The sequence below is a fragment of the Cynocephalus volans genome, chromosome 6 (genome assembly GCF_027409185.1).
Source record: "Cynocephalus volans isolate mCynVol1 chromosome 6, mCynVol1.pri, whole genome shotgun sequence".
Classification (NCBI taxonomy): domain Eukaryota; kingdom Metazoa; phylum Chordata; class Mammalia; order Dermoptera; family Cynocephalidae; genus Cynocephalus; species Cynocephalus volans.
The window spans coordinates 17,645,107-17,662,149 of NC_084465.1; the positions used below are offsets into that span (position 1 = coordinate 17,645,107).

The 17,043-nt window shown below is 35.2% G+C and overlaps 1 protein-coding gene across 5 annotated transcripts in view; it reads right to left on the bottom strand.

The window, feature by feature from the left end:
• The window catches only part of LUC7L2 (LUC7 like 2, pre-mRNA splicing factor), a 59,793-nt gene that overhangs the window by 36,859 nt on the left and 5,891 nt on the right, over positions 1 to 17,043 (bottom strand). For 4 of the 5 annotated variants that reach the window (XM_063100040.1, XM_063100038.1, XM_063100041.1 and 1 more), the window contains one exon: positions 6,865 to 6,959. In XM_063100040.1, coding sequence (XP_062956110.1) covers positions 6,865 to 6,959 — 95 coding nt within the window. Of the gene's footprint in view, positions 1 to 6,864; positions 6,960 to 8,741; positions 8,813 to 17,043 lie in introns of those variants that run through there. The other variant, XM_063100039.1, reaches the window with a different exon arrangement.

A 17,043-nucleotide genomic window follows, 5' to 3' on the forward strand; every position in this document is an offset into this window, starting at 1 on the left:
TTTTCAAGTTTAATAGTAAAGTTTTAATTATTTACTGAATAGCTTTTAACGTGCCTCTAATTTCTTAGGCACCAAATACATTTTTATTTATTTTTTTAAAGATGACCAATAAGGGGATCTTAACCATTGACTTGGTGTCAGCCCCACGCTCTCTCAAGTGAGGTAACCGGCCATCCCTATATAGGGATCCGAACCCACGGCCTTGGTGTTATGAACACCACACTCTCCCAAGTGAGCCATGGGCCGGCCCTACCAAATACATTGTTGGTTTAAGCAGTCTCTAGAAATATTTGCTAAAGAAATGTATATTTTTATAAGGAAGTCAAACAACTTTACAAGAAAAAAAAAGCAACCCAATTAAAAAATGGGCAAAAGAGCTAAGTAGGCATTTCTCTAAGGAAGATATCCAAATGGCCAACAGACATATGAAAAAATGCTCAACATCACTCAGCATCCGGGAAATGCAAATCAAAACCACACTGAGATACCATCTAACCCCAGTTAGGATGGCTAAAATCCAAAAGACTATGAACGATAAATGCTGGCGAGGTTGCGGAGAAGAAGGAACTCTCATACATTGTTGGTGGGACTGCAAAATGGTGCAGCCTCTATGGAAAATGGTATGGAGGTTCCTCAAACAATTGCAGATAAATCTGCCATATGACCCAGCTATCCCACTGCTGGGAATATACCCAGAGGAATTGTAATCATCAAGTCGAAGGTATACCTGTTCCCCAATGTTCATTGCAGCACTCTTTACAATAGCCAAGAGTTGGAACCAGCCCAAATGTCCATCATCAGATGAGTGGATATGGAAAATGTGGTACATCTACACAATGGAATACTACTCAGCTATAAAAACGAATGAAATACTGCCATTTGCAACAACATGGATGGAGCTTGAGAGAATTATATTAAGTGAAACGAGTCAGGCACAGAAAGAGAAATACCACATGTTCTCACTTATTGGTGGGAGCTAAAAATTAATATATAAATTCACACACACACACACACAAAAAAAAAAACGCGGGGGGGAGAAGATATAACAACCACAATTACTTCAAGTTGATACGACAAGCAAACAGAAAGGACACTGTTGGGGGGGAGGGAGGAGAAGGAGGAGGGAGGGAGGTTTTGGTAAGGGGCAACAGTAATCAACCACAATGTATATCGACAAAATAAAAGTTAAAAAAAAATTTAAAAAATACATTACAATAAAATGCAAAAAAAAAAAAAAAAAAGGTATATTTTTGTAACAGACCGAGAAAAATAAAATATAGCAAATCTGCTTAAAATAAGGACATAAATCACTTCAAAGCCAAATCTGGTAAAACCTGGGTTATCTGGCATTTTGCCAACTAGGAAGCTCTAGAAATTGGTTGTCGTATAAATTAAAACAGAACAGAACAAAACAAAATTAAAAAAACCAAGGCGTTAAAAAAAAACAGTGGGGCTGGTCAGGATAGCTCAGCTGGTTAGAGTGCAGTGTCATAACACCAAGGTCAAGGGATCCTTGAACTAGCCAGCTGCCAAAAAAACCCCAAAAAATACTTGTTAATACCACGGTAGCCCCAAACAAACAATTTTTGGGAAGAGATTATTTAAAGAATCTACAGATTAATATTTCACACTTGCATGTATAGCTGCTACTGTCATATTTTGATAAGCAACTTAACAAAACCAAGCAAGATATACTCTCCGGCTCCTTACCTGTTAAAAGGTAATACTGTAACATTAATGATTGGTAATTTTTGGAATTCAGAGTTGGTTTTTGAAACAAATTCATTTATTTAGCTCTTATTTTTGGGTAGATTGATTATTTACTGAATACAATGAAGGGATCCTGTTCTAGATGCTGGAGATACAGCCCTGAAGAAAATAAAGTCCCTGCCCTTATGAAACTTACATTCTAGTGGCTGGTTGAGAAAACTTTGTGCAGGTCTACTTCTTACCACTTATTCTGCTTCTCCATATTTTCATGGCTCTTTTACATATGTACTATCAAAGAGACTTCAGCAGTTTTAAAGTTCACGTTTGTATGTAACCAAGTAACTGATCTTAGACCAGGCCTTAAAAGAGAGTTAGAAAAGCAATAAAGGAGTTTCAATTAGTAAAAATTGCACTTTGGATAAAACCCAGAACCTGCTGGGGCACCATAAAACCAACTCAGTCAGAATTTTTCACAACCAATACTACCACCCAATCACTTCAAAATGGCCGATAAACTTTTACTTGAATAATAACTTTGACAATATCAAAGTCCCTAATCTTGTCCCTAAGTATTTTTCAAGATTGGATCTTTTAAAAGTCTCCCATTTTTCAGCAGAACCTCTTCTAAACAAAATTTCATGGAAAATCCCTATGTTTAAAATATGCAAAATTCTAGTTGAAATAGGAAAGACTGGAGTATTCCCAAGTCTTTAGTGCATGAAATGCCTCCAAGGATGTTTCAGAAACATCTGAAAGTTACTGCCCTAGGTAATCAGGCTATCTAAAAAACTAACAACAGGCTGTGGAGGGAAAATAAATAAATAAAATAAACAAGTAACAAAAATTTTTTTAAAGTATTTAGATTTTAGTAAATCTAAGATTCCTACATGCCATAGAATACTGTGATTTTTTTTTTTTTTTTTTTTTTTTGTGACCGGCAAGGGGACCGGAACCCTTGGTTTGGTGTCACCCACACCGCGCTCAGCCAGTGATTGCACCGGCCATCTCTATATAGGATCCGAACCCGCGGACTCAGCGCTCCCAGCGCCGCACTCTCCCGAGTGAGCCAGGAGGTCGGCCTGAATACTGTGATTTTTTTATTGTGAGACATCTGACAAGGACAATTTCTCTGACAAAATTTTTTCCATCTATAAAATGATGACCTTATACTAGAATACGTGAGGGCCTGTCAATGCTAAAATTATACTATGGTGAGGGCTATAATAAAATTAGTAATGGCCACTTCTGAAATTTGGACACATTATAAGATATTCATTTTCATGTCTGCAGGTCTTAATTTCAAATTTCTGTTGCCACCTTTGCTTTAGATTTAATGCCTTTTATAAATTCTTACTTTCATGTATCTTTTCCCTGGATCACTAGGAAATAGATGAGATTTTTTTTTTTTTTTAAAGCACTTCAATATCCTTATCTTTCCTCAGAGAAGACAGGTACCAGAAACAATGTGTTGGGGGAAAAAAATGACAACTCAGCTTAGGTTTTCTCTTTTGCCTAAATCCAAAAGGGGATGCTGCCTATTACTGTCTGCAGTGAACAGTACAGGGAAAAACCAAGTGCGCCAAAAGAAGGAAAAGAGTAGAATAAGAAAACATTCTAGATGAATACGAAACTAATTCAAGCCTTTGAAGTACAGTAACTTCTCAAGCTATAAGAAATATTCATGTTTCTTATAAAATCATTAGCCAAAGATATATATAATTATTTCGATTAACTGTTCTACATTTTATCTCCTCTGATTAATTATCAGTTTAAGAATTAGTTATGACTAGACTAATGAAAGGTAAAATGTTATGGGACACTTTCATGAAACCAAATTTCACACTAAATTGTCAGTTATGAGCACAATTTTTATAGAAATCACACTCTCCATCTCCAAGTGCTTGATATAAAGTCCAACATCTTTATAATGAAAAAAGCCAAGGAATACATTTCTGTATATTCTTTTACTAAATAATCTAGAATACTGATAAATCATATTCTTTTGGAAGTAACAGATCTTAGGAACAAGATCAGGAAAACTAAAGGGTGATTTTTAGTTATACAACAAAGAAAAAGCTTTATAAAATCAATAGTTACAATTTAGGTTTTTTTTTTTTTTTTTTTTTTTAAGGCTAGTTAAGTGAAACAGTGGGAGTGGAGAAGGAGTAAAGAAATCTGTAACTGGTTGTGATTGGTTGTAAACACCACCCTTCATTCTTCATCTAACAAGTAAAAAGAAGAAAAAGGCATCTTCAACATAAAGAGGTTTGAACTATTAGACTCTATCACAGGAAAGCATTTGTTCTTATAGGGATTAGTTGCTAAAGAAGTCATAGCTCTGCTATTATAAGCTATTTGAACTGTTCTAAACAGCCTACTTTAGTAATAATAAGGGTCATGAGGAAATCACACTATGAATGGTTTTCAAGTTCTTAAGGATACCACTCTAGGACAACTCTGGAGTCTCACTAGCTAAAGTCCTTCTCTTGTCCATCAGGATGGCAAAAGGGAGAGATTTCTCCTCCAGTCTCCTTTGTCTTTTTTTTTTTTTTTTTTTAAGATGACTGGTAAGGGGATCTTAACCCTTGACTTGGTGTTGTCAGCACCACGCTCACCCAGTGAGCTAACCGGCCATCCCTATATGGGATCCGAAGCCATGGCCTTGGTATTATCAGCACCGCACTCTGCCGAGTGAGCCATGGGCCGGCCCTCCTCCAGTCTCCTCTGGAAGAATCTGCCTTACTGTTTTTCATGTAATCCAGGAGACCATCAATTTTAAGCTTCATCATTATATTCTGTACCATAAGAAAAATGATACCAATTAAGACAGTGTTTGTCTATCATCGGTTCTAAGATGCATTTTTCAGAGATGTTAAAATTTGAAAAATATGCATCTTACAATCCATCAGCAAGAGTTTTACAAGAAGGAAAGTCCAAGATCAACCACTCATCTTTTTTATTTAGCATGATGAAGGATTAAGTATTCCCTGAAGAGTAGAAAACATGCTGGACAAGAAAATTTGAATCTGAAGAATGACAAAATGTTAATAGTTGTTAAAGCTGAGTGATGAGTATTAGTTCAAGAGTGCTTGTTATACTATCTCTGCTTTTATATGTTTGAAATTTTCCATAATAAAAACATTGCAGGGATGGCTGGTTAGCTCATTCAGTAGAGGGTGGTGCTGAAGATACCAAGGTCAAGGGTTTGGATCCCTGTACTGGCAAGAGGCCAAAACAAACAAAAATCACTGCAAACGTTAAAAAAAAATTGGGGTTTGGTCAGTTTTACATCAACAGAGCTGAATGATTTTGAACAAGTCTTCAGTATCATTAAGGCTAATTTCCAATCTGCAAACTGTGGATAATATATCTGACAGAACCGTTTTAAGAAATAAGTGAGCATAAATGCTTTACGTACATTATGAAAAGTAAAGCACAATGGTGAAGTCAGATTTTTATTATTAATGCCATACCTGAAGAATACAATAATAAGTCTAAGCTTGCTATGGCTGGTTTTAAGAGTATTAAAAAGTAAAAAAAAATTAAATTCTGTTATTCTGTTAATTAACCTTACTTTCAAAATTTATCGGAAGTGATAACTTAGCCATGAAATAAAATTACCATAACTGTTAAATTTTATACAATAGTTAATGTAGAGAATCAGAATATACTACAGACAATTATGGATTTTACAGATTTCAAATGCATTTTATAGCATAATTGAAAACTTTAATTATAGAAACTCTGAAGAGTAGATATGAAAGTTTATCTGTTTATTACCTGTCATAGACCTAATTCAAGTGCTCAGAAACTAGATTTCTTGCCTTTTGATACTATACTTAAGAAAAAAAAGGCTTTTTTCCTTTTAACATAATATAGTTGCAACTGTCTTTCCTACTGGAAAAAGACACAGTTGTTTCCCATTGCATATGCCTTCATATCTATTTGTGTGGGATATGTCCTTAATTTAACTTTTCCTATTAAAGAAATCACCCATTTGAACATCTTTAGCTAAGGTAACCCATTGCTTCTGAAAAGGCAAGTCAGAAATCTTCTCTTTATTTCAGTCATTTCTGGCAAATAAAAAATAAAGCTATCTCAAGGTTTAGCCCCTATTAGCTCCCCACCATCAACAGATGCAGCTGTGAAGGGAAGTTACTTGTAATGATTTCAACCATACCCAAAAGTCAGAGAATCACATCCTTTATCCCATTTAAATAAGACCATCATCATGTACTTCATCTTCCAAATTAAAATGATGACACTATAAGATCAACCAATATCTCTGTAGACATAGAATCTAAATTAAGTGAGCTTTACCTTATGAGGAGTCAACAATATAGAAGAATTTTAAGTGACAAGCCTAATCTCAAATTAGGATTTAAGTATTTATTATGATATGGATTTAAGTATTCATTAATATGTTTTCCCCACTGATTCCACAATATAAATAGGCAGAAATCTTAACAAAAATTTATGATTTTTTTTTCTTAAAAATTTATGTTTTTAAGAAAGATGATCTGGATAAAAGTCTATTAAAAATAAGCTACTTTAAAATGAATTATATTATTTCTGAACTAAAAGTGCAAACACTGTAAAATATCATAACAACTACCTCTGTATTCCAATTAAGAAGTGCTTTAATAAATTGCCCCGAGGGGCAGGCTGGTGAGCTCAGTTGGTCAGAGTGTGATGTTGATAACACCAAGATCTAGGGTTTGATCCCTGTACCAGCCAGCCACCAAAAAAATAAAATAACAATAATAATAATAAATTGCACTGAGGAACAGAAAAAATTATACAACAAAACCTATCAACTACTTTTGTGAGGAAACCCATCATTGCAGATTGATTTATTCATTTAATTTTTTTTTGGGCAGCTGACCCATACAGGGATTGAACCTTGGACCTTGATGTTATCAGCACCATACTCTAACCAACTGAGCTGATCAGCCAGCACATTATTGCAGATTTAAATCATCAACCTGAATAAATAAATATTATAAGGGATGCAAATCCCTCTTCTAACAAAAGTGTTAAAAAAAAAAAAAAAAAAAAAACTGCCTAACAATTTGGCAAAGAATTAAGACTTTATCAAGTAGTTCATTTTTGTAGCATACCAGTAATCATACAATAGATTTAATAAATACATACAGTTCCAGAAAGGACATCATGGGGGCAACAGTTGAGAAGATGACTCTTGCATACTCTGTCATCACTGAATTTGATTCGCTGACGAGTAGTATCTCCTGTAATATAGAAAAGTTAATAACATTCAAGGTTAGACAACTGGAAAGTATTTATTTCCTGAGAACCCTACTACCACTAGCTTTTTATGTGTGGCTATATACACACACATTAAAAAATCAGCTTAAGAGGGATTAGTTTTTTACATAACATACTATAGAAAAACTATTTTAGACAACATGCAGTTGCAGTATGTGTACTGCATATGTAATTCAAATAGTCAAAGTGGGAAAGCAATGCATTCTGTTAGAGTACTTCAGAAAAGCATAGGATTTTAGAGCAGGAATGGACCTTAAAAATTATTGAGTCCAACTCCTTCATATTGCAGATGAGGAAACTGAGGCCCCAAGAGGTTAAGCGATTTGCAACAGACCCAATAGGAGAGTTTCTACTCGTATACAATGTTCCCTTCTTGACACTAAGCATTGATTTATTAATTATTTACATTAATTGAAAAACATAAAAGAGTAATCTTGCAAACATTGCATACACACTGCGAATCCCCACTGAACCCCAGACGCCATTTCTTCCACTATTTTGTTCCAGCTGAAGTGTCTCCCTTTTGCTGCTGGGAGGAGTTAGAGAGGGTAGAATAATGCGTTTAAGAGCGTACAAACCTGGAAGAAGGACTTACACACCAGTCAAACAAAGGCACACTACCTAAAGGAAATGTTAACTTTAATGCCTCCAAAGGTTCCATACCTCCAAGTTTTACGTAGTCTGTGCTATAATTGCCAAACTGGGTACATAAAAATTCATTCTGTCTTCATATAACACAATACACCTCCTAAGCAACAGAAGCATCCAACCTACTTATCAAACATGGCTATCTACTCAAAATTTTAAAGAATCTAAGAAAAAGAAATGTAGCTAGCTCTAATAACAAAATATAGATGTTAGTTACAGTTTTTTTTCTTAGATCTCTCTTTGAAAAAAAAAAAAAACAGAAGAAAAAATGTTTCCTCTTTCTATATAGAATGATAAGCCCTAAGAAATGTAGGTGTCTTATTTTAGCCTTAAATTGATATCATCATTGATGAAGGAAAACCTACTGGTGAATTACTGAAGCAAGAACTGTTGGTACCAAAAGAGACTGTAAATACCTCTGCACTTCACGTGATGTATGGAACACTCCAAAAACTTTCATCCAGAAAGTGATTCAATCATTTAAATTGATTTCTGTATTTTCATATCTGAATAACGAAAAGGTTAAAACTTTACCCCTTCATATAGTCTTATACTGAAGAGCTTAACTTAAATTCAACTAAATACTGTCATTTTTAGGTGGGGTAAGATTTTGTTCAAATTGTTTTAACTTGGTTAAGAAGATTTAAAGAACATTCTCATTTTCAACCAGGATATACAAATTTTTAAGAACAGTAATTTATAGCTAAAACAATAGCTTCAGAGCAGTTCAACAATAGGTTTTCTAGGGCCAGCCCATGGCTCACTCGGGAGAGGTTGGTGCTGATAACAACAAGGCCACAGGTTCAGATCCCATATAGGGATGGCCGGTTGGCTCACTGGGTGAGTGTGGTGCTGACAACACCAAGTCAACGGTTAAGATCCCCTTACCAGTCATCTTTAAAAAAAAAAAAAAAAAACAATAGGTTTTCTAGAGGCTAGTCTCTAGTACGTTATTTTTAAAACAATTTGGAATAATCCATTTAATGTTCACGCCTGCTACTATGATAAAGGTTATTTTGATGGTCCTTTTTTCCTTTAAACACAACTGCTTTTGTTCCACATTCATTAACACATCTGAAAAGTTAGTGATAACTCACGGCTCGGCGAATGCGGGGCCTTTCTGACACTCCCTTGCAGATTGAAGTAGGCAGGCATAGATACATTGAACCTTTACAAATAAAACAAGGGGCCAGATTGTTCAGTTTGTATAGAATAGACTCTGCCAGCAATTTCAATACAGCACCTAGAAGTACATGTTGACTGTAAAAGATTCTTGTATATGAAAACAAAAGTGAACAAAATCAGGGTGTTTTATTTTTTTAAATACTGACTTAACAAGTGTAACCCCAGATAAGAATATGACTGACCACAGGTAAAAGTCCAAGACTGGAGGTCTGAAAAGTGGTCACTGGGCCAACTGAGGTTTTAAAAATGTTCCTTTAAAAAGCATATTTCATCAAAAAAAAAAAAAAAAAAAACATATTTCATCAGACATTGGTGAAGCCTCAAGCTCATTTTAGAACAGTACTATGATAAGTTTACACCAGAATGGCAATGCTATGTTAGAGGCTTTTTACTTCCTAGCATATAAGAAATAAATTTTTATATTAAATCTGTACTCTATTTTATTAAGGAATTTAAGGATAATAAAATTTTGAAAGTAGAAAAAGACCCCAAATCCTTCCATATCTAGGAGTCTCTCTGCTTCTACAAGTATCTAAGCTTTCTGGTAATGCAAGAGCAGTATCATTTCAGAGCTTTCTTAAACTAATGGCTCAAGAATATTATAAGCCAGGCCTTAGAATAAAATAAAGATTCATGGAAGTTTTATTCATCAAACATTTCATCAAACAGGGTGACTGTTTTGCTTAAGAAGTAGCATTAAGTCTAATATTAAGGTATAGGTGCCCTGAAGACACAGCTATCAGGTAAAATATAAACAATTCCAAATATGAGTACAGCAAATAGTATCCCTGGTGGGCTTTTCAAAAAAGCATTTTAAAATAACTCTTCACTACAAATGGTTGCTCCATACATATTTGATAACTGTAGCAAACACAACAAATACAGCTATCAAATATCAGCCAGTACAGAAATCTTTAAAACAATGAAATAATAAAACCCCTAATAATTTGGGACACAGAAATACCCTTAGACGGATTAGCAACTGACTATTTATTGATATTTTTAAAGTTCTACTTAAGAGACTTTAAGGGTAACATTTTAAAACAATTTGGCTACATAACTATGCAGTATTTAATAAATTTATTTGGACCTATGCCATGAAAGTATATTTTGCCTACACCAACAAAGAATTTTAAAATAAAAATTCTGGTAATTTTGGTTTCTTTCTGTCAAGATATCTGGCCCAAACCATGTCTTTCAAAAGAAACTAGGTAAACCAGAGCCCTGACTACAAATAGGGAACAAATATGAACCAAATCTCCTTATAATAGAAGGAATTACTTTATAAACTCAATGTACTTTTATCTTTGGGTTTTCTGTGCATACAATCATATAAAACTAAATATTTTAAAAATTGCCCTGTCACACTGACATTGGATCTGAATCACAGAATCAAACCTGTGAGTGACCTATATCCTCTGTGCTAGGCAGCGGAGTTACAAAGAGGCATGCATATAAGATAAGCTCTCTACTCTCAAGGAGCCCATGACTTTGCATGAGAAATAGGACATATAAATGAAGTAATATGTAATAACACAAGATAGACGATCCAAGCGCCAAATGGGTGTTTCAAACAGGCAGTACTTCAGGAATTCTAAAACTAAAATGACCACTAAGGACTGGAGAGGTTGTAAAAGGCTTCCTGCAATTAGTAAAAGCCAATATTTGAAGGAAAGAAAGAACTTATACCAAAGGAAAGGAGGAAAAAGAACATTATAAATTGGAGTAGTAGCTTTGACAAAGCTTATAGAAGCAGGAAAGTTTGGGGAACAGTAAGTAAACAATATTTGGCAAATGGCTTTATGTAGAAGAATAAAAGTTGGGGCCAGAATAACATTTTTTGGGTAAAATTTGATTTCTTAAATCTTTTTTTCATTTTTTTCAATCCCGATTTTTACTGTACAAAGTAAAAAATAAATAAAATTTAAATAATACAGCAGAAAGTAAACCAAGTTATTTGAGTCAACAACAACAAAAAATATCCCACCTATAAAAACATGGAGGTCTCTCTGCCCTATAACCTCCACAATAATTAATTAGGCTTTGTACATAATTAAAAAGCCAAGATTTTAGAATTCAAAACTTGATTTAGAACTTTGACAGGCAGTGCTCTTCATTTAAATAGAAGAATTATTTCCTACCAAGCAACTACCTTCAAAGTAACAACTCTCTTACCTCCCTCTTTTGTTCAACCCCTTCATGAGTTTCACGAACCTTTATTTGAGAACATCTGAGTCACAACAAAAACCAGAATGTATATTATATCCTCTCCAGGTCTTTCACCTATGTACCAAAGCCTAAGGTGGTTTTGAGGCAGTCAGTACTCAGGAAATACGAACAGGCAACTCTAAAAAGAAGGCTCCTCTCCAAACTGTACTCAAATACTAATATCTCAAAATCCTCTTCAATCTTTTGGGAGGGAAGTGTAACCCCACTGTAATTCCCAACTGCCATTTTATGGTTCTGCCTTTTCTGAAATGGACTTATAAATTTTAGTAGTAACACTTAAAACCTTAGCCTAGGTGGTATCTAACATTATTACACATGGTGCATGCTACCTTCCCACTATCCACCCCTTCCTCCCCAGTGTCACCCACCCTCTCCCTCCCATACAAACAAGAAACCAAATCAACTTTCATTTAGGTGCTATTTTAAAAACATCAAAATTTTACTTTACCCATTCTCTCCGATGCTCCCTGTATTTTTTTAAGCTGTGAGTGGATGACCATGCTATGTGATCAACAACTGTGAAGGCTAAGCAAAAGTGAACTGAGTTTAGTATTGTAATTTCAAAAGAACCTTAAATTTTGTAATATTTGACATATTTAACGGTATGCAGAATCATACTTTACTGCATATTATCAGGCGTTAATGGTAAGCAGTTTATAAAAACAATCAGTATTTCTTTTGTACTGAATTAGCTTAGAGCTTAGTTTAGGGAACACAAAGAGGAAGGAGAAAAATGCAAAAACACACAAAGCAATGGAAGCATCCCCATGTCTATAAATGGGGGCAAGAGAGGGGAAGCCCTCCCACATTCTCCAGTATAAAAACCAAAGCCCTCCCCACAGGTACATTTGTTAGGGGCCAATTGTCACAGTTGGCTTCGGATGTGGCAAGCCCCTTCCCTTTGAAATAAGATCCATAACCATTCAGTAAAAGGAAAGCTAGAGCTAGAAAGAGAGGTATAGAACTGAAAACTTAAAGCTTCTTATTTCCCTGACTCCTTGAATCCCCAAATGCAGAGAAACGAGGCTGGCTGATTAGCTCAGTTGGTTAGGGTGCAGCCCTATGACACCAAATGCAGAGAAATATCCCTCCCTCTTATTACCATTTTGTCCAATATAACCTGCTGAGTCCACACAGTAACTTAGGAACTATATAAAGACCGATGGCAAGGCCGGCCCGTGGCTCACTCGGGAGAGTGCGGTGCTGATAAAGACCGATGGCAATTTCTAATCTACTCTAGTCCAGGGGAGAAAGAGACCTTGAGAAGTACACCCTTGTGTCTTCACTTGGAACCAAGATAAAAGCAGGTGACTGCTGTTGAATGGTGACTATTAACACTGAGGAACCAATCTGATCACTTTTACACCCTCCTCAAACTTTTTCCTCAACTCCACTAACTTCTCTCACCTACCTTTGTTGTTCCTTTAGAATTCAGCTTAAAGTCCACCTACATGAACAATTTTGTAATTAAACTTTTTAAAAACTCATTACTCCTTTATTTCATGTTCCCTTGTTAATAAATACACTCAACTTAACCCACTGTACATTTAAGCAGTTCAAAGTATAGGGTTCATTTTATAAAAGGACTCACCACCATGTCTTCATATAATATGATTACAGATGTTTTGGAAACATTTAATATGACTTGATATATGTTAAACTTTTCAGCATATATTTATTACATAAAGAAAGGAAAGAGAGAGTACTAAGCCAAAGATGTCAATGGGAAAAACCAACTATAACAGTCTACCTTCCAAATGTGACATCAAATCATTTCGTTCTAACAGAACTTAGAAAGTCATACTGAGTAGTAGCAGCAGCTTTTCTTTCCTACAGAAAATGCAAACATACGGGTACTATACAGTTCAGAAAGGCTATCCCTCTTAATTCTTTGGTTCATATGGTCCTATAGATTAATAATTACAAATAGGTACTAACATCACCCCCACCACAATCCGCATGACAAGCCCCAAATTTTTAAAGTGCAACGTCCATTATAGAAGGAATTTCCAGAACAAGTTCCTTCTTACTGAAGATGATCAAAGATTAACAATGTTTTAAAATTTTTTTAAATCTAGCCTACATGTCTGTAAAAATCCATGTACAAAATTATAAAGAATGAGGGCCGAGCCCGTGGCACACTCGGGAGAGCACGGCGCTGGGAGCCCAGCGACGCTCCCGTCGCGGGTTCGAATCCTATATAAATGGCCGGTGCACTCACTGGCTGAGTGCCGGTCACGAAAAAAAAAAAAAAAAAAAAAGGCAAAATAAATAAATAAAATAAAATTCCCTTAAAAAAAAAAAAAATTATAAAGAATGAGACTGGAGGTTGGTCCGAAGGTAGTGAGTTATCTCAGTTGATTGTTCACAGTCAATTACAGATCGAACTCTTGGTTCTACTCTTGCCCCATTCTCACTTATGCACTTCACTAGTTTTAAAAAAAAGAAAAGAAAAGAAAAGAAAAAGAATGAGAATGGGAAACAGCCTTGGTAGTAGGATAAAAAGCTTGTTGGGTTTTTAAGAACTATCAGAATGGTGATGATGGAAAACTACCCCCTGCCCCAACCCTATCTGCACTCATTTTATAGGCAAAGGGTATTGACGACTGACGGGGATCACTGCCATCACATTTCTGGGGTACCTTGCTTTAGGAAATTATCAGCATATTTCTCTTCTTAGAGTAAGAGAGACATTAGAAAAGCCTGAATAATTCTTAGCAGTGGATCATTCGGGGCGGCGGAAGGGAGGGATTCTGAAAAAAGTTTCTTAAAAATTAAGTTCCAAGCCAGCCAGTTACCTCAGTTGGTTAGAGCAAGGCTTGTAACTCCAAGGTCAAGGGTTCAGTTCCCTGTACCAGTCAGCTGCCCCCAAAAAACCAACAACAACAAAATTAAGTTCTAAAAGTAAATTATACAGACCTTAAGATACGTCATAAGAAGTTGCAGCCTGCTAAATTTTATATTTTGATACTTGCAGAGCTGCAATTCTGACACAGTAACACGTGCACTCTGGATATCTGGTGCCTTCTATTATCCAGAATTTTCTATACAGAAAATTAGAAGTAACAAAAGCTATCTTTGCCTATGAAGAAATAGCTGAAAAGAATAAAAGAAAAAGTGATCAGCTGACTTATCCACTAAAAAAGGCAAGTTCTCATCAGTTGGTAATATCTGTAACAGCCAATTAGGGCTTCCCCAAATCTAAAACCAACAAAAGAAATAAAAAAGGAAAAAAATGAGAATATCAAAGGACAGTGGTGACAGACAGCCCAATGATGAAGGAAGTTAAAATGAAAAACACAGATTACCATGAAGGAGACGTGAGCCTTAAACTACTGAAACAACACAGCAGAAATACTGTTATCACACTGAATACATATGAAATTCATATCAAGGGTTGCCTCTGGGGAAAGGGCTGAGACTGTGAAGGTGAACACATGGGACTTTATTTGTAATGCTTTATTCACTTTTTAAAACTTGACAGAAATATACAAAATAACATTTGTTCACTCATATAGGTATTTGATTGCCTTTTGTACTTTTTAAAACATTTTTTTCTGAATCAGATACCTATAATTAGTACCACAGAATATATCACATAACTGTTCATGTATAAATCTTCACTCCCCATTACATTTTTGGTCCCTCTAGGATTATCAGAGTCAAAAGATGATAGAATCAAATATGTCCATAATCTTAAAAAAAAAAAAAAAAAAAAATGGAAAGGAAGAAATAGCTAAAGCAATTTAGCAACCAGGAGATACTAAGGAAAGGTAAGAGTCTGTTGCTGTCAACAATTACAATACCCAAAGTACATCAACCAATAAATATATATAGAACACTACTTGTGGGGAAATATTCCCTCTAACACCATGAGGCAAATTAAATTGTAACACATGAATGTCTCAAAATACTAATACATGTTTTCCAGGCTCTGAGGTGAATTAACTGCTTTCCTAGCAAGCATGCCCTGCTTAGTTCCCCTGTTCATAATGCAGCCACTTCCCCCAGGGTTTCTATTCCAGGGTTCTCTTTGATAAGCAGTATTTTCCCACAGCCAGGCACCTTTTCATATTCCCACTGTGGAACCAGTTGGTGAAATCCTGCAGAACTGTTGACCTCCCTAGACCAAAATACTAAAGGAGAGATAAGAAATCGAGCTAAATGAGGTAATTTCACCCTGGAGGTCTATCTAGACTTCTCTAAGGATCTCCTAGATCTCTCCATCTCATAGGTTTGCATATCTGGTCAGTCATTTCTGCTTACAGGTTTACATATACACAGTTCAAGCAGCTTTCCCTTCATATGACTACCTAGAACAGTATTTTCCAAATATGAAATTTGTAGAAAAGATAATTTTAGGTGATATAATTTCACCAACATGGCATTTTAAACTCCAATCACTTAGTAAGAAAGTTATTTATCACGATTAAGTCAAGAAAAAAAGCTGCTGTCAGTGATAGTATGTATTTAATACATCTAATGAGTTGTAATTTTTAGCACAGGGAACCCTAAGTGACAACAGAGTCTACTTATATCTTTACAACATACCATTGTTTTTACTGTATTTATTTCTACGGTAATATAAACTTTCATTTTGAAATTAACATGTTTTTAGAAAGTGAGTTGATATAAAGAAAAAATATTAAATAGAAAAAAGAGTAAAAAATACTAAAGATAGTATGTGTAACTAATATTTGGGAAACATTCACTTAGAACAGGGTTTCTCAATCTTTTAATGTGCATCGAAACCATTTGGAAGGCTTCTTAAAACACAGATTGCTGGCAGCCATCCCCAGAATTTCTGATTCAGTAGGTGGGCCCAAGAATTGGCATTTTTCTCTCTCTCTCTCTCTCTCTCTCTCTTTTTATTAAAGGAACATAGATTTTTCAATTCTCTTGGGGATATACTTAAAGGTGGAATTGCCAGGTCACAGGGAAAATCTACATTTAAATTTTTTTTTTTACTCTTAAGACTTTTGTGTATTTCTTTTTTCTTTTCTTTTTTAATATAACAAGGATATGCACATTTATTTGTTCAAATAACAAATACATAAACTGAATAACAGATGGATAACAAAATATTCAAGAATTTGCATTTCTAACAAGTTCCTAGGTGATGCAGAGGTTATTGGTCTAGGGACCACACTTTGAGAACCACTGATCTAGAAGAGTGATCAACAAGCTCTTTCTTAAAGGGCCAGAGACTAAATATTTTAGGCTTGTTGGCCATAAGACTGTTACAACTATTCAACTCTGCTGCTGTAAGGCAAAGCAGACATAGGCAATACACATATGAATGGTCATGGTTGTGTTCCAATAAAACTTTACTGATGAAAAGCAGCCGGCCCTAGTGTCAGCCCCTGATCTAAGATATACCCTCTAGCAACTGAAAAGGGTATACTGTGTAAACTGATAGGGCAGAATATACTGTAGATACTATGCAGTAAATATCCAACCTTTTCTATTGAAAAGCAAAGCTTTGGAAAGTTTAACACTAAAAGAGAAAACTAAGGTCTGCAGAAATCTTTCAGAAAGATTAAAGTCTCAGGAAGATAAAAACAAAACAATCTACCACATTCAGGAGACATGACAAAAGATTCAGCAAGGGCAGCTGGTTAAATTCTTTTCATGTTAAGCCAAATAAGTCAAACATCAGTTGTACATGGTTCTGATGGATTTGACTTCTCAAAGTCATAAGTTATTTAGTTAAAACAAAAACATGAAGCTGTAAACAGTTTCAGAGTTTTTACAAGTTACTTTTCTCCTCAATAATCTCACAAAATTGATTAACTGACCTAGTTAATCTAGCTGCTAGCGCAAGAGAATTTAAACCAAAAAAGGAACAGAATGACTTTTCTGCAGGTGCTGAAGCCACAAGATTCCCATCTGAAACTTACCCTCTCCCACTCCCTCATTCCTTCTCCAGCAAGATGTTCCAACTTCCTTCATCTACTTAAGTCTACATTACTTAAGACTGATGAA